The sequence below is a fragment of the Nerophis lumbriciformis genome, linkage group LG04, assembly GCF_033978685.3.
Source record: "Nerophis lumbriciformis linkage group LG04, RoL_Nlum_v2.1, whole genome shotgun sequence".
NCBI classification, from domain to species: Eukaryota; Metazoa; Chordata; class Actinopteri; order Syngnathiformes; family Syngnathidae; genus Nerophis; species Nerophis lumbriciformis.
Window position 1 is genome coordinate 35271139 of NC_084551.2, and position 15115 is coordinate 35286253.

General features: G+C 38.7%; 1 protein-coding gene across 1 annotated transcript; it reads left to right on the forward strand.

Moving 5' to 3' along the window:
* Nucleotides 1–34: 34 nt before the first annotated feature.
* Nucleotides 35–12368, forward strand: hacl1 (2-hydroxyacyl-CoA lyase 1). Its single transcript, XM_061953553.1, has 17 exons — nucleotides 35–322; nucleotides 728–832; nucleotides 906–946; nucleotides 1039–1119; nucleotides 2245–2317; nucleotides 2391–2468; nucleotides 2621–2715; nucleotides 2784–2896; nucleotides 2974–3109; nucleotides 3995–4100; nucleotides 4287–4370; nucleotides 4458–4559; nucleotides 7687–7841; nucleotides 9611–9769; nucleotides 11125–11232; nucleotides 11313–11499; nucleotides 12198–12368. The coding sequence occupies exons 1-17, from the start codon at nucleotides 272–274 to the stop codon at nucleotides 12228–12230; spliced, it is 1707 nt and encodes a 568-aa protein (XP_061809537.1). The 5' UTR covers nucleotides 35–271; the 3' UTR covers nucleotides 12231–12368.
* Nucleotides 12369–15115: the final 2747 nt, after the last annotated feature.

Consider the following 15115-nt stretch of genomic DNA (forward strand, 5'->3'; position numbering starts at 1 on the left):
TTTTGTAAAGAAATGATACAGTGATCATACCAGAAGACAGATCAGAAACATATATTTGATATAGTCCTGTCAAAACGTTTACAAGTGCGTGCTGCTCTTGAATGCGCTTTTACGGAGTCTCAGGACGTCTCCTCTCATTGGCTCACACCCCGGATGTGATCGACATGGGAGCGGACAGAGTTCAGAGTACGGTTCTTTTAAGTTGTTATGATTCTGAATAGTTACTAACTATAATACAGTTATCTTGAAAAGCAGCCGTTACGGGACAACTATGGAGGAAGTGACAGGGGCTGAACTCATTGCTGAGTCGCTTAAAAATCAGGTATGTATCTTAAAAATATATACTTTTTTAAACATCAAACGACTGTCATTGCCCTCCCCGCAATTATAAATGAAACTGGAAGTTGAGTAAACAACTCAATACATGTTTATTTTAAATATTTTTTTTTTTATATGTGTTAAAGTTCATCAGCTGTGTCAGGCTGTGAGGTAGTGCTATATTGGCAACAACGGGGTCCCGTGAGATCCATTTTTTATGTGATTGTAATAAGTACAATGTACTCTGCCATGTATTATGAAAACTAAACTGGTGAAGTGCTTTTAGAAAACGTCTGTAACCAAAACATACATTTGTCATTCACTTAATACATTTAAGATATTGATGGTGTACTCTAGAAGTATATTTAAAGTACACAGCATATATTATTATGTATAAATGTCCCTACAGAAAGTGGAGTACATGTTTGGAATTGTTGGCGTTCCTGTCATTGAAGTAGCCATGGCGGCTCAGGCTGCAGGAATCAAATATGTGGGTATGCGAAATGAACAAGCGGTAAGTAGTGTCTGTAGATATTCTGCTCTCTTTCAATGCATTCTTGTGTTTGATCCAATTCTCCACACATCAGGCATGCTATGCTGCATCCGCCATTGGATACCTCACTGGCAGGTAAGTCACTGTTAATCAGTGATCTGAATAATAAGAATACTGAAAGTAATAGCTTCTGACTTGAGTCGATGTCCTGTTTTACCTCCATTCAGACCTGGTGCCTGCCTCGTGGTGTCTGGACCAGGACTCATTCATGCGCTGGGGGGAATGGCCAACTCCAACATGAACTGCTGGTATAAAATTACATTTTAATTGTCCATACATTTTTTATGAATTTATGAACTATATGGATGGATGGAGGGAACTTTATTGTCATTGTACTTACAAAGTACAACAAGATTACTTTTTAAGGGGTGTCTTAGTTTGAGACCAGGAAATACCTCGAGCAAAGCACATATACATATTATGACATACAACTCGAGACTTGCAACGAGGGGGAAGGGGGCAGGCGTCCGGCCCGAAACTGCCACCATCAGGGGCGCTGCTCCGTTTTCGGTCATATCACGTGAGGTGAAGCGACAAAGGCGTGGCATGTGGGGCACGTGTGTGTGGCGTGTATTTTTCGTGGATGTATTTTGTGTGTGTAAGCTTGCAGAGTAGCTTTGTTCCGTGACCTTGGTGCTCTTGCATCGTTATCGCGATAACACAGCCAGTCAGTCCAACAGAAGTCATCAAACAACATATGTGTGTCCATAAAAAACAGCGAGGTAGTTTGTAGCGTTTTTGCTGCACTGTCCTTTTGGGAGAATCTCGAAGCAACAACCTTTCCTGGTCGCTCCAGCCAGGGATTAGAATGTTAGTGTTTGAGTGAGTGAAAACAAATATAAATGCTTCACTGTTATTGTGTACTTCTGGTCCTCAAATTCATCATACTTTGCCATGCAGAGCAGACGGCATCTCAAAGATGTTGTCCAGTTTGCGATTTAGACCTAAATCACAGAAGTCAGAGTGCCCAAAGCTCTGCCCATCCGTCAATCATTTGTGGCATCTTTGGGGTACCTTAAATGGCTGCCAGCATACACCAACTTGTCCATACACCAGAGCAACGCTTACTGTATCATGATTCCGAATAGGTGTCAATCTTTAAAGTGCTCGACTGAAAGACTCCACTTTGTGTCCAGCAACAACTGTTCCGTCAGGACAGGCAGCTTGTCATCAACAAGATCTTGTCTATTTTAGTTGAAATGCCATCTAATCAATTCAATTGTTTAGATTTTGGAGAGCAGTGCAAAAAGAGGCTTCAAAAAGTTAAGACAAGACAAAACAAAGACGTAAGCAGGAGAGATAAGGGACAGAGGGAAAGGAAAGTGTCTGCCCTCAAAGCGTGCCAGAGAAAATATGTTGCTTCTTTTGCGCAGGCCTGTTATTGTTATTGGGGGATCCTCAGATAGAAACCAAGAGACAGCAGGGGCCTTTCAGGAGTTTCCTCAGGTAATAAAGAGGTTGATATACATTGAGGTTTAAGGATGTTTGCCTTTGCTTAAATTCCTTTTCAATTTTGTAGGTGGAAGCGTGTCGTTTGTATAGCAAATTCTCTGCCAGGCCAAGCTCTCTGGAAGCAATCCCTGCAGTAATCGAAAAAGTAAAGTATTACTTTATTTGATCATTTATTAGCTTGGTATTAAACATAGATGAGCATACATTTTAATAGTTTAGTAGTTAGCACTAATGCCATACTATATAGTATGCTATTCTAATACTAATAGTGGCACTATCATCTTTTGTTGTTTACAGGCTATTCGCACAAGCATCTATGGGCGTCCAGGTGCTTCTTATGTGGACATTGCAGGGGACATGGTGAATGCCAAAGTGGACAGAAGCAAAGTCAGGTTTGTAAGATTGTTTTGTCTTTGGTGATGGTGGCAAAAGCATGCAGTAAATGTTGTTTCTCCTGCAGATTTGTAAACTGTTGTCCGCCTCCTCCCATCTGTCTGGCTGACCACAATGCAGTGACAGAGGCTATCGCTGTCCTAAAATCCGCCAAAAGACCTTTAGTTATAATTGGCAAAGGTATGAACATATGAAAGTTTGCCACATGTCTTTAATAAGAGATGCTGCCTTTCTTAGTTGTATGTCGTGGCCAACAGGTGCAGCATATGGCCGAGCAGAAGCCGTCCTGAGGGACTTTGTGGAATTGAGCCAACTGCCATTCCTTCCGACACCCATGGGCAAGGGAGTGCTGCCCGATGACCACCCCAATTGTGTGGCGGCTGCCCGATCAAGGTTCAACAAAGTTTCTATTCAAACACATCCCTCTAGAATCACTTAGAGAACAGTTTTTGTCCCATTTCACCATCAGGCACTTTGTTGGGTATACATATTCACAATTATCTGGAAATGGACATATTATATTTACTCAAATTCCTGTTATGTATCACAGAAATAAACTTTTCAACACAAAAAGTCCAAGTAAAGTTGGACTGTCACACTGGACTGATTGTAAGCAGTGAACTTCATAAAGGAATTGTAATTAGGGATGTCCGATAATGGCTTTTTTGCCGATATTCCGATATTGTCCAACTCTTAATTACTGATACCGGTTGATTCCGATATTGTCCAACTCTTAATTACCGATACCGATATCAACCGATACCAATATATACAGTCATATATATTACATTATTATGCCTAATTTGGACAACCAGGTATGGTGAAGATAAGGTCCTTTTTAAAAAAAATATTAAAATAAAATAAGATAAATAAATTAAAAACATTTTCTTGAATAAAAAAGAAAGTAAAACAATATAAAAACAGTTACATAGAAACTAGTAATTAATGAAAATGAGTAAAATTAACTGTTGAAGGTTAGTACTATTAGTGGACCAGCAGCACGCGCAATCATTTGTGCTTACGGACTGTATCCCTTGCAGACTGTATTGATACATTGATATATAATGTAGGAACCAGAATATTAATAACAGAAAGAAACAACCCTTTTGTGTGAATGAGTGTGAATGGGGGAGGGAGGTTTTTGGGGTTGGTGCACTAATTGTAAGTGTATCTTGTGTTTTTTATGAGGTTTGTTTGATGCAATGATGTTTTTGGTGATAGTCTTTTAGTTTAAGTTTTTCACAATGTTCCTTTGTTTAACCTTTTGCTAAAATGAAGAGCTCTGCTCCAGGCGGATGTTGTGCTACTTCTTGGAGCCCGACTCAACTGGATCCTTCATTTTGGTCTGACACCTAGATTCGACCCTAATGTCCAGGTCATCCAGGTAAGTGAACAATCAAAATGATTTATGTCTGCAGTTTTCCTCCTTCTTTATGACACTGCAATTTGGTGCTGGTCTACCACTATTGAGTACATTTATGTTTACTGTTACATCCACAATGGTCCAAATTGGAAATGTATTTAGCGCTCATTGGCTGCATTTAATACTATTAATACGTACTATCCTTAGGTTGACCTCTGTCCTGAGGAGATGGGGAACAATGTAAGGCCTGCTGTCGCTCTCCTGGGGGACGTAAATGCTGTTGTCAATCAGGTACGTAAGGCACAAACAGATTCATATAACTGCACCTTAAAATACCGTCTCATGTGTTATCTTCAATTATTCTCCTTTCTCCTTCAGCTGCAAGAGGGTATTGTTAAAGATGGCTGGAAGTATCCCTCTGACACAATATGGTGGAGCGTACTAAAACAGAAAATGGCCGCCAATGCAAAAATCACAAACGTGAGTATGTGCTTTAAGTTTATTTTGAACAGGCATACTGCTACAGCATGATACATCACAATATCCAGTTTTAGAAACAAACTGTTTTTCCCCCTCACAAACAAAAAAAAGTAAATTTTCAGTGGCAAAACTTATCTATACAGGCAATGACAAATTCAATTTATGTAACAGACACCACCTACAAGCCACTGGAAAGTCTTAACATTCAAAATGTGAGGTTTCAATTCATTTAAATTATTTGAATTAAAATCTTCACTGCACATAATGTTGAAATGGAATTACAGCAAGTGGAATTACCTTTATTGCAATTAAGAGAAAATAATTTTATCCAAGTTAACAACAATAATGTGTCACATTCAACAAAGGTTTTGGCTGAGATACAAAAAAAACCTTACAAACACTAAAACGTAACCCACATTCCCTTTATTTTAAATACTTGGATACAATAAAGCATTCAGGGGAATAAAGTATTTTCCACCATGTTTCATCATTTAAAAGTTATAATATATCAAATTTAATCATCTGTTTTACAGAAGATGCTTTTATTATTATTATTATTATTAATTGTCAATGAAATTTAATTAAAAAAATATAATGTGTACATGAGGTTAATATTTCTATGAAATTTGTAAAACAGTCCATACTGTCACATAGGGTTGTTTCAATTGCTTTGATTTTACTGACGTCATGTCAGGCTCATGTCCTGTTTATTGAGAATGTGGTGGTCAAGCGAGCTCTGTTTTCAATGGATACTGGGTGCCATTTAGCCTTTATCGAAGAAAAAATGCCTTATGCTTGGGTTGTTTTCGGCTGTACGAATTGTTCAAATCGCGAAAAGGATAAACGTTCTTCAGAGTTCCTCGAGAGGTAATCAAATATTCCAATGTTTAAAATCTGCACTTTTGAGTGTCATTCAAGTTACTATCCATCCATCCATCCATTTTCTACTGCTTAGTCCCTTCGGGGTCGCGGGGGGCGCGGGAGCCTATCTCAGCTACAATCGGGCGGAAGGTGGGGTACACCCTGGACAAGTCGCCACCTCCTCACAGGGCCAACATCATGATATTCAGTTAAACTGACTGTGATACACAATGTGACCAGCAGATAGTGCTGAATAATGATGTTCAGGTAAATGTAAGGAAGAAGGCCAAGCTATATATACATGTATATAGATGTTTGGATGCATTCATGGAGGGAGGAATAAAGGTTTGAGTGTAAGCTCCTTGTCCACAAGACAAAGTTTGGTCATTAACAGATTATTAATAGATGGGCGGGGCAGCAACAAGCCTGAGACCTCGATGTAATATCACTGTTTTGCAGAACTTTGTTGTAGAAAGTTCTGCAGAACAGTGATATTATATAGAATAAGTGGATAATTTTGATCCTTTTGGCTTTAATTTTTTGCCGTGTTTGTGGCATCTTTGTTGCCTATTAAGGAGGTGGTCAGTGAAGTAGAGGAGCAACGTTCATATATTGTCAATATTCAGTGTTTTATTGTTTGTAGTTAATATTGTAAATCCCACATTCTATATTTTTATGTACATAATGACTGTCAAATAATTCAGTTAAAAAAAACTAAAGTTAATTCCGTTTTTGAGATGGTCTTTTTAGTTTTTTACTGAAAAGACACTCAAAATGTACATGAAAATACATAATGTGGGATTTACAATATTAACTATGAACATTAAAACACTGAATATTGAGAATCGCTCCTCCACTTCCCAGACATTAGGCGAAACATAAACACAAAAGGGTAAAAATCGCCCACATATTCGATATAATATCACTGTTCTGCAGAACTTTGCCTTAGGACTCTGCCTCTGTCTGACACTCACTGCTCTTAAACAAGCCCCGCCCACTCTGTTTGTGCAAAGTCTGCATGAAGCAGAGCTTCCTTCTTATGTCACTCAATAATGCAGATTTTAACTATTGGAATCATTTCTATAGTTTGAAAACATCCACCGAGCCGCATTGAAGTGTTTATTATGTTGTATTATGCCCAGGTAGCGCAGATAACTGCTTTTTATGCTGTTTTGCAAGACCCGTGTCACGGGACATCAAACTTGACACCTCATTGGCTGGTTCTGAAGCAGGATCGATTGCTTCAGCCTTATTTTACCGGAAGTGAGTCTCGCTTTTTGAAGCAGCAAATTTTTCGACACTGAATGTTTTAGCTCTGAATTTTTAGACACTGAATCTTTTTCAATGAAATTGTCAGCATTATTTGATGTGACAAATTTTGTTTACAAAATACAAACGCAAACCAATCATAAGTACAGTGTCAAAAAGAAGCATTCGTAATAAAGACACAAATTAACCTGCATAGTGATGACTTCATTACAGATTTGTTTGATATACTTTTAACGTTTATTATTTCCCATTTTAAGTATTATCTTGATGTTATTTGTATTTCTTAAACACTTGTTTGCTACGAGTGTTTCGAAAAGCACCAACTCTCATATATTTAAAGACACATCTTTGTGTTGTTGTTTTTTTATTAGTATCAGAATTTCTACATTTTCTCATTGCGTTATACATTATTGATACATTTTTAAATTTTTGCAGGTTTTTTTTTTTTATATATATATATATTTTATTTTAACAACGTACCACAGGCCCATAAAAAAATGTTCAGCATATGACGACGTAGCTTGCAGAGGAAAAAGTGTTGTACAGTATTCGTTACTAACATTGCTGTAAAAAATTGTATAAATGTAATTTTTGTGTGTTGGTATCGACTTGGTATTGATACTTCTGACAACCCCACTTACTGTAAATAATGATTCTGAAATACACAAAAATGATCAACTGTAATTTCATGGAATTTCAATTGTACTTCCTTTAATTGGAATTTGAATTGCAATTGTACTTCCTGTTCCCGTTCCAAATAATGGAATTAAATTGGAATTTGGAGACATTGACAATTAATATTGTAATTTTGCACATACTTGGTCTTATCCTAAAGATCTTTTTTTATCATACTTAATTGAATATTTCCTGTGTGCTGGTTGCTATTCGAGGAAATACAAAATTACCATATGTTAACATATGGCATTCTATAATTTTCAGATTTAGGGTATCGTTTCACCAATAGGCTCTTTGTCCTTCCTCTCATTAATTTCTCCAGGCGTTTGCTCTGCGGTCGACGTTGCCTATGAACTACTACACAGTGTTTCACCACGTCTCCCAGCTGCTGCCACACGATTGCATCATCGTCAGCGAGGGCGCCAACACTATGGACATTGGACGCACTATGTTGAATAACTACTTACCACGACACAGGTAAATATACAAAACCCAAAACCAGTGAAGTTGGCATGTTGTGTAATTCGTAAATAAAAACCGAATACAATGATTTGCAAATCCTTTTTAAATTACATTCAATTGAATACATTACAAAGACAAGATATTTAATGTTCGAACTGAGAAACGTAAACTTAATTTTTTTTGCAAATAATCATTAACTTAGAATTGAATGGCAGCAACACATTGCAAAAAAGTTGGCACAGGGGCATTTTTACCACTGTGGTACATTGCCTTTCCTTTTAACAACACTCAGTAAACGTTAGGGAACTGAGAAGACCAATCTTTGAAGCTTTTTTTTCCCATTCTTGCTTGATGTACAGCTTAAGTTGTTCCTAAAGTTAAGTTGTCTCCTTTGTGGTATTTTAGGCTTCATATTGCGCCACACATTTTCAATGGGAGACATGTCTTGACTACAGGCAGGCCAGTCTAGTACCTGCACTCTTTTACTATGAAGCCACGCTGTTGTAACACGTGGCTTGGCATTGTCTTGCTGAAATAAGCAGGGGCGTCCATGATAATGTTGCTTGGATGGCAACATATGTTGCTCCAAAACCTGTATGTACCTTTCAGCATTAATGGTGCCTTCACAGATGTGTAAGTTACCCATGCCTTGGGCACTAATACACCTCCATACATCACAGATGCTGGCTTTTGAACTTTCCGCCTCTAACAATGGTTCTTTACCTCTTTGGTCCGGAGGACACAACGTCCACAGTTTCCAAAAACAATTTGAAATGTGGACTCCTCAGACCACAGAACACTTTTCCACTTTGCATCAGTCCATCTTAGATGAATTGGGCCCAGCGCAGCCGGCGGCGTTTTGGGTGTTGTTGATAAATGGCTTTCGCTTTGCATAGGAGAGTTTTAACTTGCACTTACAGATGTAGCGACAAACTATAGTTACTGACAGTGGTTTTCTGAAGTGTTCCTGAGCCCATGTGGTGATATCCTTTACACACCGATGTCGCTTTTGATGCAGTACCGCCTGAGGGATCGAAGGTCCGTAATATCATCGCTTACATGTAGTGATTTCTCCAGATTCTTTGAACCTTTTGATGATATTACGGATCGTAGATGGTGAAATCCCTAAATTCCTTGCAATAGCTCGTTGAGAAATGTTGTTCTTAAACTGTTTAACAATTTGCTCACACATTTGTTCACAAAGTGGTGACCCTCGCCCCATCCTTGTTTGTGAATGACTGAGCATTTCATAGAAGCTGCTTTTATACCCAATCATGGCACCCACCTGTTCCCAATTAGCATGTTCACCTGTGGGATGTTACAAATAAGTGCTTGATGAGCATTCCTCAACTCTGACACTTGTGCCAGCTTTTATGAAACATGTTGCAGGCATCAAATTACAAATGAGTTAATATTTGCAAAAAATAACGTTTTCCAGTTTGAACGTTAAATACCTTGTCTTTGCAGTCTATTCAATTGAATATAGGTTGAAAAGGATTAGCAAATCATTGTATTCTGTTTTTATTTACGATTCACACAACGTGACAACTTCACTGGTTTTGGGTTTTGTAGTTAATTTATAGATTGGGCGGCAGAATGACTTATACATGTTATGTAGAAGCATCTTTCCATTTTCTTCACCTAACACTCACAAGGATTGTAGCAAGCGCATGCATATAACCCTCAGAAAACCGTTTTTTACATTACATAATCTTTTTAAAGTCTTTGTGCATCAAGTGTGAGTCCAAATGGAAATGTTGTGCTTATTCCTGATAACATTCCAGGTTAGACGCTGGCACATTCGGAACAATGGGAGTGGGCCTCGGCTTCGCTATAGCTGCAGCGGCTTTGGAAAAAAGCAAAACAAAAAGCAGAAGGATCGTCTGTGTGGAAGGAGACAGCGCCTTTGGCTTCTCTGGCATGGAGGTTGAAACCATGTGCAGGTAGTCAAAGCAAACTTTGATTATTTTTTGATGCTACAGTGGTACCTCAACTTAAGAGTGTTTTGTGATAAGAGCTGTCTGTCGGCTTTAAGTTGGAAGCAAAAATGTAATTACAAGCATTAATTGGAATAAGATCCGCCCAAAACATATGGTCTTGCCTGCTAGCATTAGCCTAAAGCTAGTGATGGACATAATTTTTTTTCTCCAAGCACAGGAAGGATGGAAGTGAGTGTGAAGCATAGTGCTGAAAAGAAGAAGTAGTTGATATACATTAAATAAAGAAGGAAATCATCAAAAACTGGCAAGTTCCTAGTCTAGAAACTTGTCCGTACTTGTCAGAATTTTCAACTGTAGCGCCCCTCGAAGTCGGATTTGCTACATGGGAAGGCGGAGCATTCTCACGTGCCCCGAGTTGGCTTCAAATTAGGCTGCTCTGAAAGTAAACACTAATATAATAGAAGCTTCTATAATATCCCTTATCAGCATTTCTGATTACCTTTTTTCACACTAAATGACCCATATACGATTGGCTGGATGAGTGTTTACATACCGTACATACTGTATATGGTAACATTACTGTAGTATAAACAACATTTTTACATGTGTTTTCTATGTTCTACATCTCTGTTTCTTGTTCTCGTGTGTGAAGGTTGCCGAAGGAGTGCTTATTTACCCATTTGTTGTTTATATTCAGATAAGGCAAGTGCAAGAATAGCTTTCGTGGATGTGCCCATCTTGATTTCCGGCCTTGTATCTGGAAAGATCATAACTCGGCTGTGACATCATTCCCAGCTCCGACTTCCAACCTCCCAAGTAAACTGAACGCACCATGAGTGTGTCACCAACTTGGTAAAGGAAGTAGAGCGTATCACTGCGAGTCTGCACCGTACTGAAGCAGAACGAGTCTAATGCCAGTCAAGGACGTTAAAATGATATTCAAACGGCGGACATTTATCCCATTAAAATATGGAAAACCTACTGATGGTTTCTTTGACAGAGAAACAGCTGAAAGGCTGTACAATATTATTACATTACTTCATAAAACTACAGTAGTTGTTTGTAGTACATTATATTGTATTGGTTTTAATACAATATTTCTTATCTAAAAGTTTGTTTTTCTTTTTAAAAAACGTGTTATATTTTAAGATGGTGCTGTTTTGGGGGAGTAGTGGGGCAATCACATTAGATTGATTTCAATTAATTTCATTGGGAGAAGTTGATTTGAAATACAAGTGCTTTGAGTTAAGAGCTCTGTCATACAACCAATTAATCTTGTAAATTGAGGTACTACTGGATTGATTTTCTATATATGCCTCACTCTTTTACAGCGTCTATGTTTATATTTTGTTCAATAGGTATAGCCTACCTGTGGTGGTGATCGTGGTGAATAATAACGGTATATACAGCGGAGTAGACCCTGAGACATGGAAAGAAATGGCAGCCATGGGAGATCTGACCAGCATGTAAGACACTTCTTAAATCAAATGCTTTCTTGCAAATGTGCTCCGTTAAACTTGCTCATTGTTGTCGTGCATATGATCAGAGCGCCTCCTGTGACCCTCCTGCCTGAGGCGCGCTACGACCAGGTCATGTCTGCTTTTGGCGGCCGCGGTTTCCTGGTAAGGACGGTGGAGGAGCTGCAAAGTGCCTTACAGTTCAGTTTGAGTGACTGGGAGAGACCCAGTCTGATCAACGTGCTCATCGACCCTTCCTCAGACAGAAAGCAGCAGGTATGTAACCACTGCACATTGTAACCTAATCCCATGAGAATTGGCGTGACTATTGTTACATTAACTTTAACAACTATCAAGTTGCAGTTCTACTTAACTCCTGTAGGGAACAGTAGCACACTTTCCATGGTTTAAACCCACACAAAGTTTTCTGATATACATTAAAAATATGTCTTAGTATTTTCCTACCAACATGGAAAGAAGCAAACTGACAGCACCAAACATGTATTTGCTGACAACCAATTACAATGCCTAATAAAGTTACAGGAAATAATAAAAACAAGGGTTGCAGCTGTGCTGCTAGTTGGAATCAAAATCATCAGCGTTCCAGTTAGTGATTAATAAAGAGCAACAAGCGGCTCAATGTTTATTTGACTCTGCATGTGTCCCTGAGCGGTAATCCCTCCTCTCCACAGGTGCACAGTGGAGCTGCTCCTTTCCACTCAACAATCTCTCCATTTCACATCAACCTGACCTTTCTATTTATAGCTCCCTTATAATTAGAAAGTGGGGCCTTCTGTGTTTATGTTGAATGTATCCATGCAACACTCCTTGCAGGCTTGCATGGATACATGCAGGTGTTGGAAGGTTCCATTTAGGCACTAAGCTCTATTGTAGCCTTCTCCTTTTCTTTGTCTATGTCTGCCCAACAATCAAAATCCTAATTTTTCTATCCGAATGTTTTTCTCTATTTGCAGGAGTTTCCTTGGCTGACCCGTTCCAACTTGTAGACTGAAACCTTTCCACTAAAACCCCTGAAAACTGAAGAACGTAATACGTTCCAATAATGACTACAATATATTTTGAATGTAATTTTTTTTTTTTATAGATAACGCCACAATAAAAATAATTTATTTCTAATTCTATAATATTAGTACTATGTTTTTTGTGCCCACTCGCGATTAATTCCACTTAACCAACAAAAGATCATTTTAACCCTTTTTGGGGCTTAATGTTTTTCAGTAATACAAAAACAGTTATGATTGAGCAGGAGATACTAGTGATCAAAAAAATGACTCTTTATATATAATATTAAAAATTATATCTGGAAAACTGAACTTTAAGCAACATGTGCTCATTATAGATGTGTGTTCACAATATAGAGGACATCCCTCACATTTCAGCAGCCATTTTTATTACAGTATACCCTTTCGAACTTGAATAGGCTTAGAGTAGACAGTGTACAGCTAGAAAAGCAGTATAGATTTACGATCCTGAAAATGAATCAACGCACAGCAATTATTGTCTACATACTGCCAGCAACAGAAGTGAGTAAAAGCAAGATCATTGTGTCTTGGCTACAGTCAAACATCGTCTGGGGCTACTTAAATGCTGCCAGCAGTAGAGAGTTGCGGTTAAATTTTCATGTGCTGTACAGTATTTTAGACAACAAAAAGTACTGTTTCAAGCAATCTTTTGAGGGCCTTAAGTATATGATGCATCAATTCAATTGACACTTCTTTGTCATGTGTCGGCCCGCTATTCCAATTTGCGGTACACACTAAAGTGCTTACTTGGTTGTCACATACAAAACCCAAAACCAGTGAAGTTGGCACGTTGTGTAATTCGTGAAAAAAAACAGAATACAATGATTTGCAAATCATTTTCAACTTATATTCAATTGAATAGACTGCAAAGACAAGATATTTAATGTTCAAACTGTGAAGCTTATTTTTTTTGCAAATAATCATTAACTTAAAATTGAATAGCAGCAACACATTGCAAAAAAGTTGGTACAGGGGCATTTTCACCACTATGTTACATGGCCTTTCCTTTTAACAACACTCAGTAAACGTTTGGGAACTGAGGAGACCAATTTTTGAAGCTTTTCAGGTGGAATTCTTTCCCATTCTTGCTTGATGTACAGCTTAAGTTGTTCAACAGTCCGGGGTCTCTGTTTTGGTATTTTAGGTTTCATAATGCGCCACACATTTTCAATGGGAGACAGGTCTGGACTACAGGCAGGCCAGTCTAGTACCCGCACTCTTTTACTATGAAGACACACTGTTGTAACACGTGGCTTGGCATTATCTTGCTTTAATAAGCAGGGGCGTCCATGATAACGTTGCTTGGATGGCAACATATGTTGCTCCAAAACTTGTATGTACCTTTCAGCATTAATGGTGCCTTCACAGTTACCCATGTTTTGGGCACTAAAACACCCCCATACCATCACAGATGCTGGCTTTGGAACTTTGCGCTTATATCAATCCGAATGGTTCTTTTCCTCTTTGTTCCGGAAGACACGACGTCCACCGTTTCCAAAAACAATTTGAAATGTGAACTTGTCAGACCACAGAACACTTTTCTACTTTGCATCAGTCCATCCTAGATGAGCTCGGGCCCAGCGAAGCGTTTCTGGGTGTTGTTGATGAATGGTTTTGCATAGTAGAGTTTTAACTGGCACGGCAAACTGTAGTTACTGCCAGTGGTTTTCTGAAGTGTTCCTGAGCCCATGTGGTGATATCCTTTACACACTGATGTCGGTTTTTGATGAAGTACCGCCTGAGGGATTGAATCTCAGTAATATCATCGCTTACGTGCAGTGATTTCTCCAGATTCTCTGAACCTTTTGATGATATTATGGACCGTAGATGGTGAAATCCCTAAATTCCTTGCAATAACTCGTGAAATGTTGTTCTAAACTGTTTGACAATTTGCTCACGCATTTGTTCACAAAGTGGTGACCCTCGCCCCATCCTTGTTTGTAAATGACTGAGCATTTCATGGGAGCTGCTTTTATACCCAATCATGGCACCCACCTGTTCCTAATTAGCCTGTTCACCTGTGGGATGTTCCAAATAAGTGTTTGATGAGCATTCCTCAACTTTCTCTGTCTTTTTTGCCACTTGTGCCAGCTTTTTTGAAACATGTTGCAGGCATCAAATTCCAAATGAGCTAATATTTGCAAATAACAACAGTTTCCAGTTCGTTTCCAGTTCGAACGTTAAGTATCTTGAATATAGGTTGAAAAGGATTTGCAAATCATCGTATTCTGTTTTTATTTACGATTTACACAACGTGCCAACTTCACTGGTTTTGGGGGTTTGTACAAGCAGTCACGAAAGCAAAATATTTGCTGCCGAGCGGTGATCCAGACATGCAGGACACCTCCACAAGCCCTTTGAGTGTGCATTAACGCCGCCATAAAAGGCGAGGTGTGGGAGCGTGCGGAGTACTTCCACATGCATGCAGCCCAGCCTTTGACTAGTGGGATTCATAACTTGGCATAATGCTGGGGAGGACACTGGGGACACTTTTCCTTCCTGGCGAAAGTTCAGCCCAGGGGCAAATTGCGGATCGTGACTAGTTTTTTAATGGGACTTTGGAAAATTGCAGACTAAAAAATACTGCAAAAATGGGAAAAAGATCAAAACGGCCAATTGTAAAGCAAAAACCTGAAATGTTGATACTAACAATAACAGTTTTTTTTGTCTTTTTCGAAAAATGCATGTAATGGGCCATTATGCAAGGTATATGATGTCATCAAACTCCCCAACATACCACCACAAATAGATTGGCAGTTTAATTGTATTGAACTACACAACCAGTTCAACTCTTTTTTTTTTTTTGTATACGACTTGTTACAATAACCAATATGATTTATGTCCAAGCA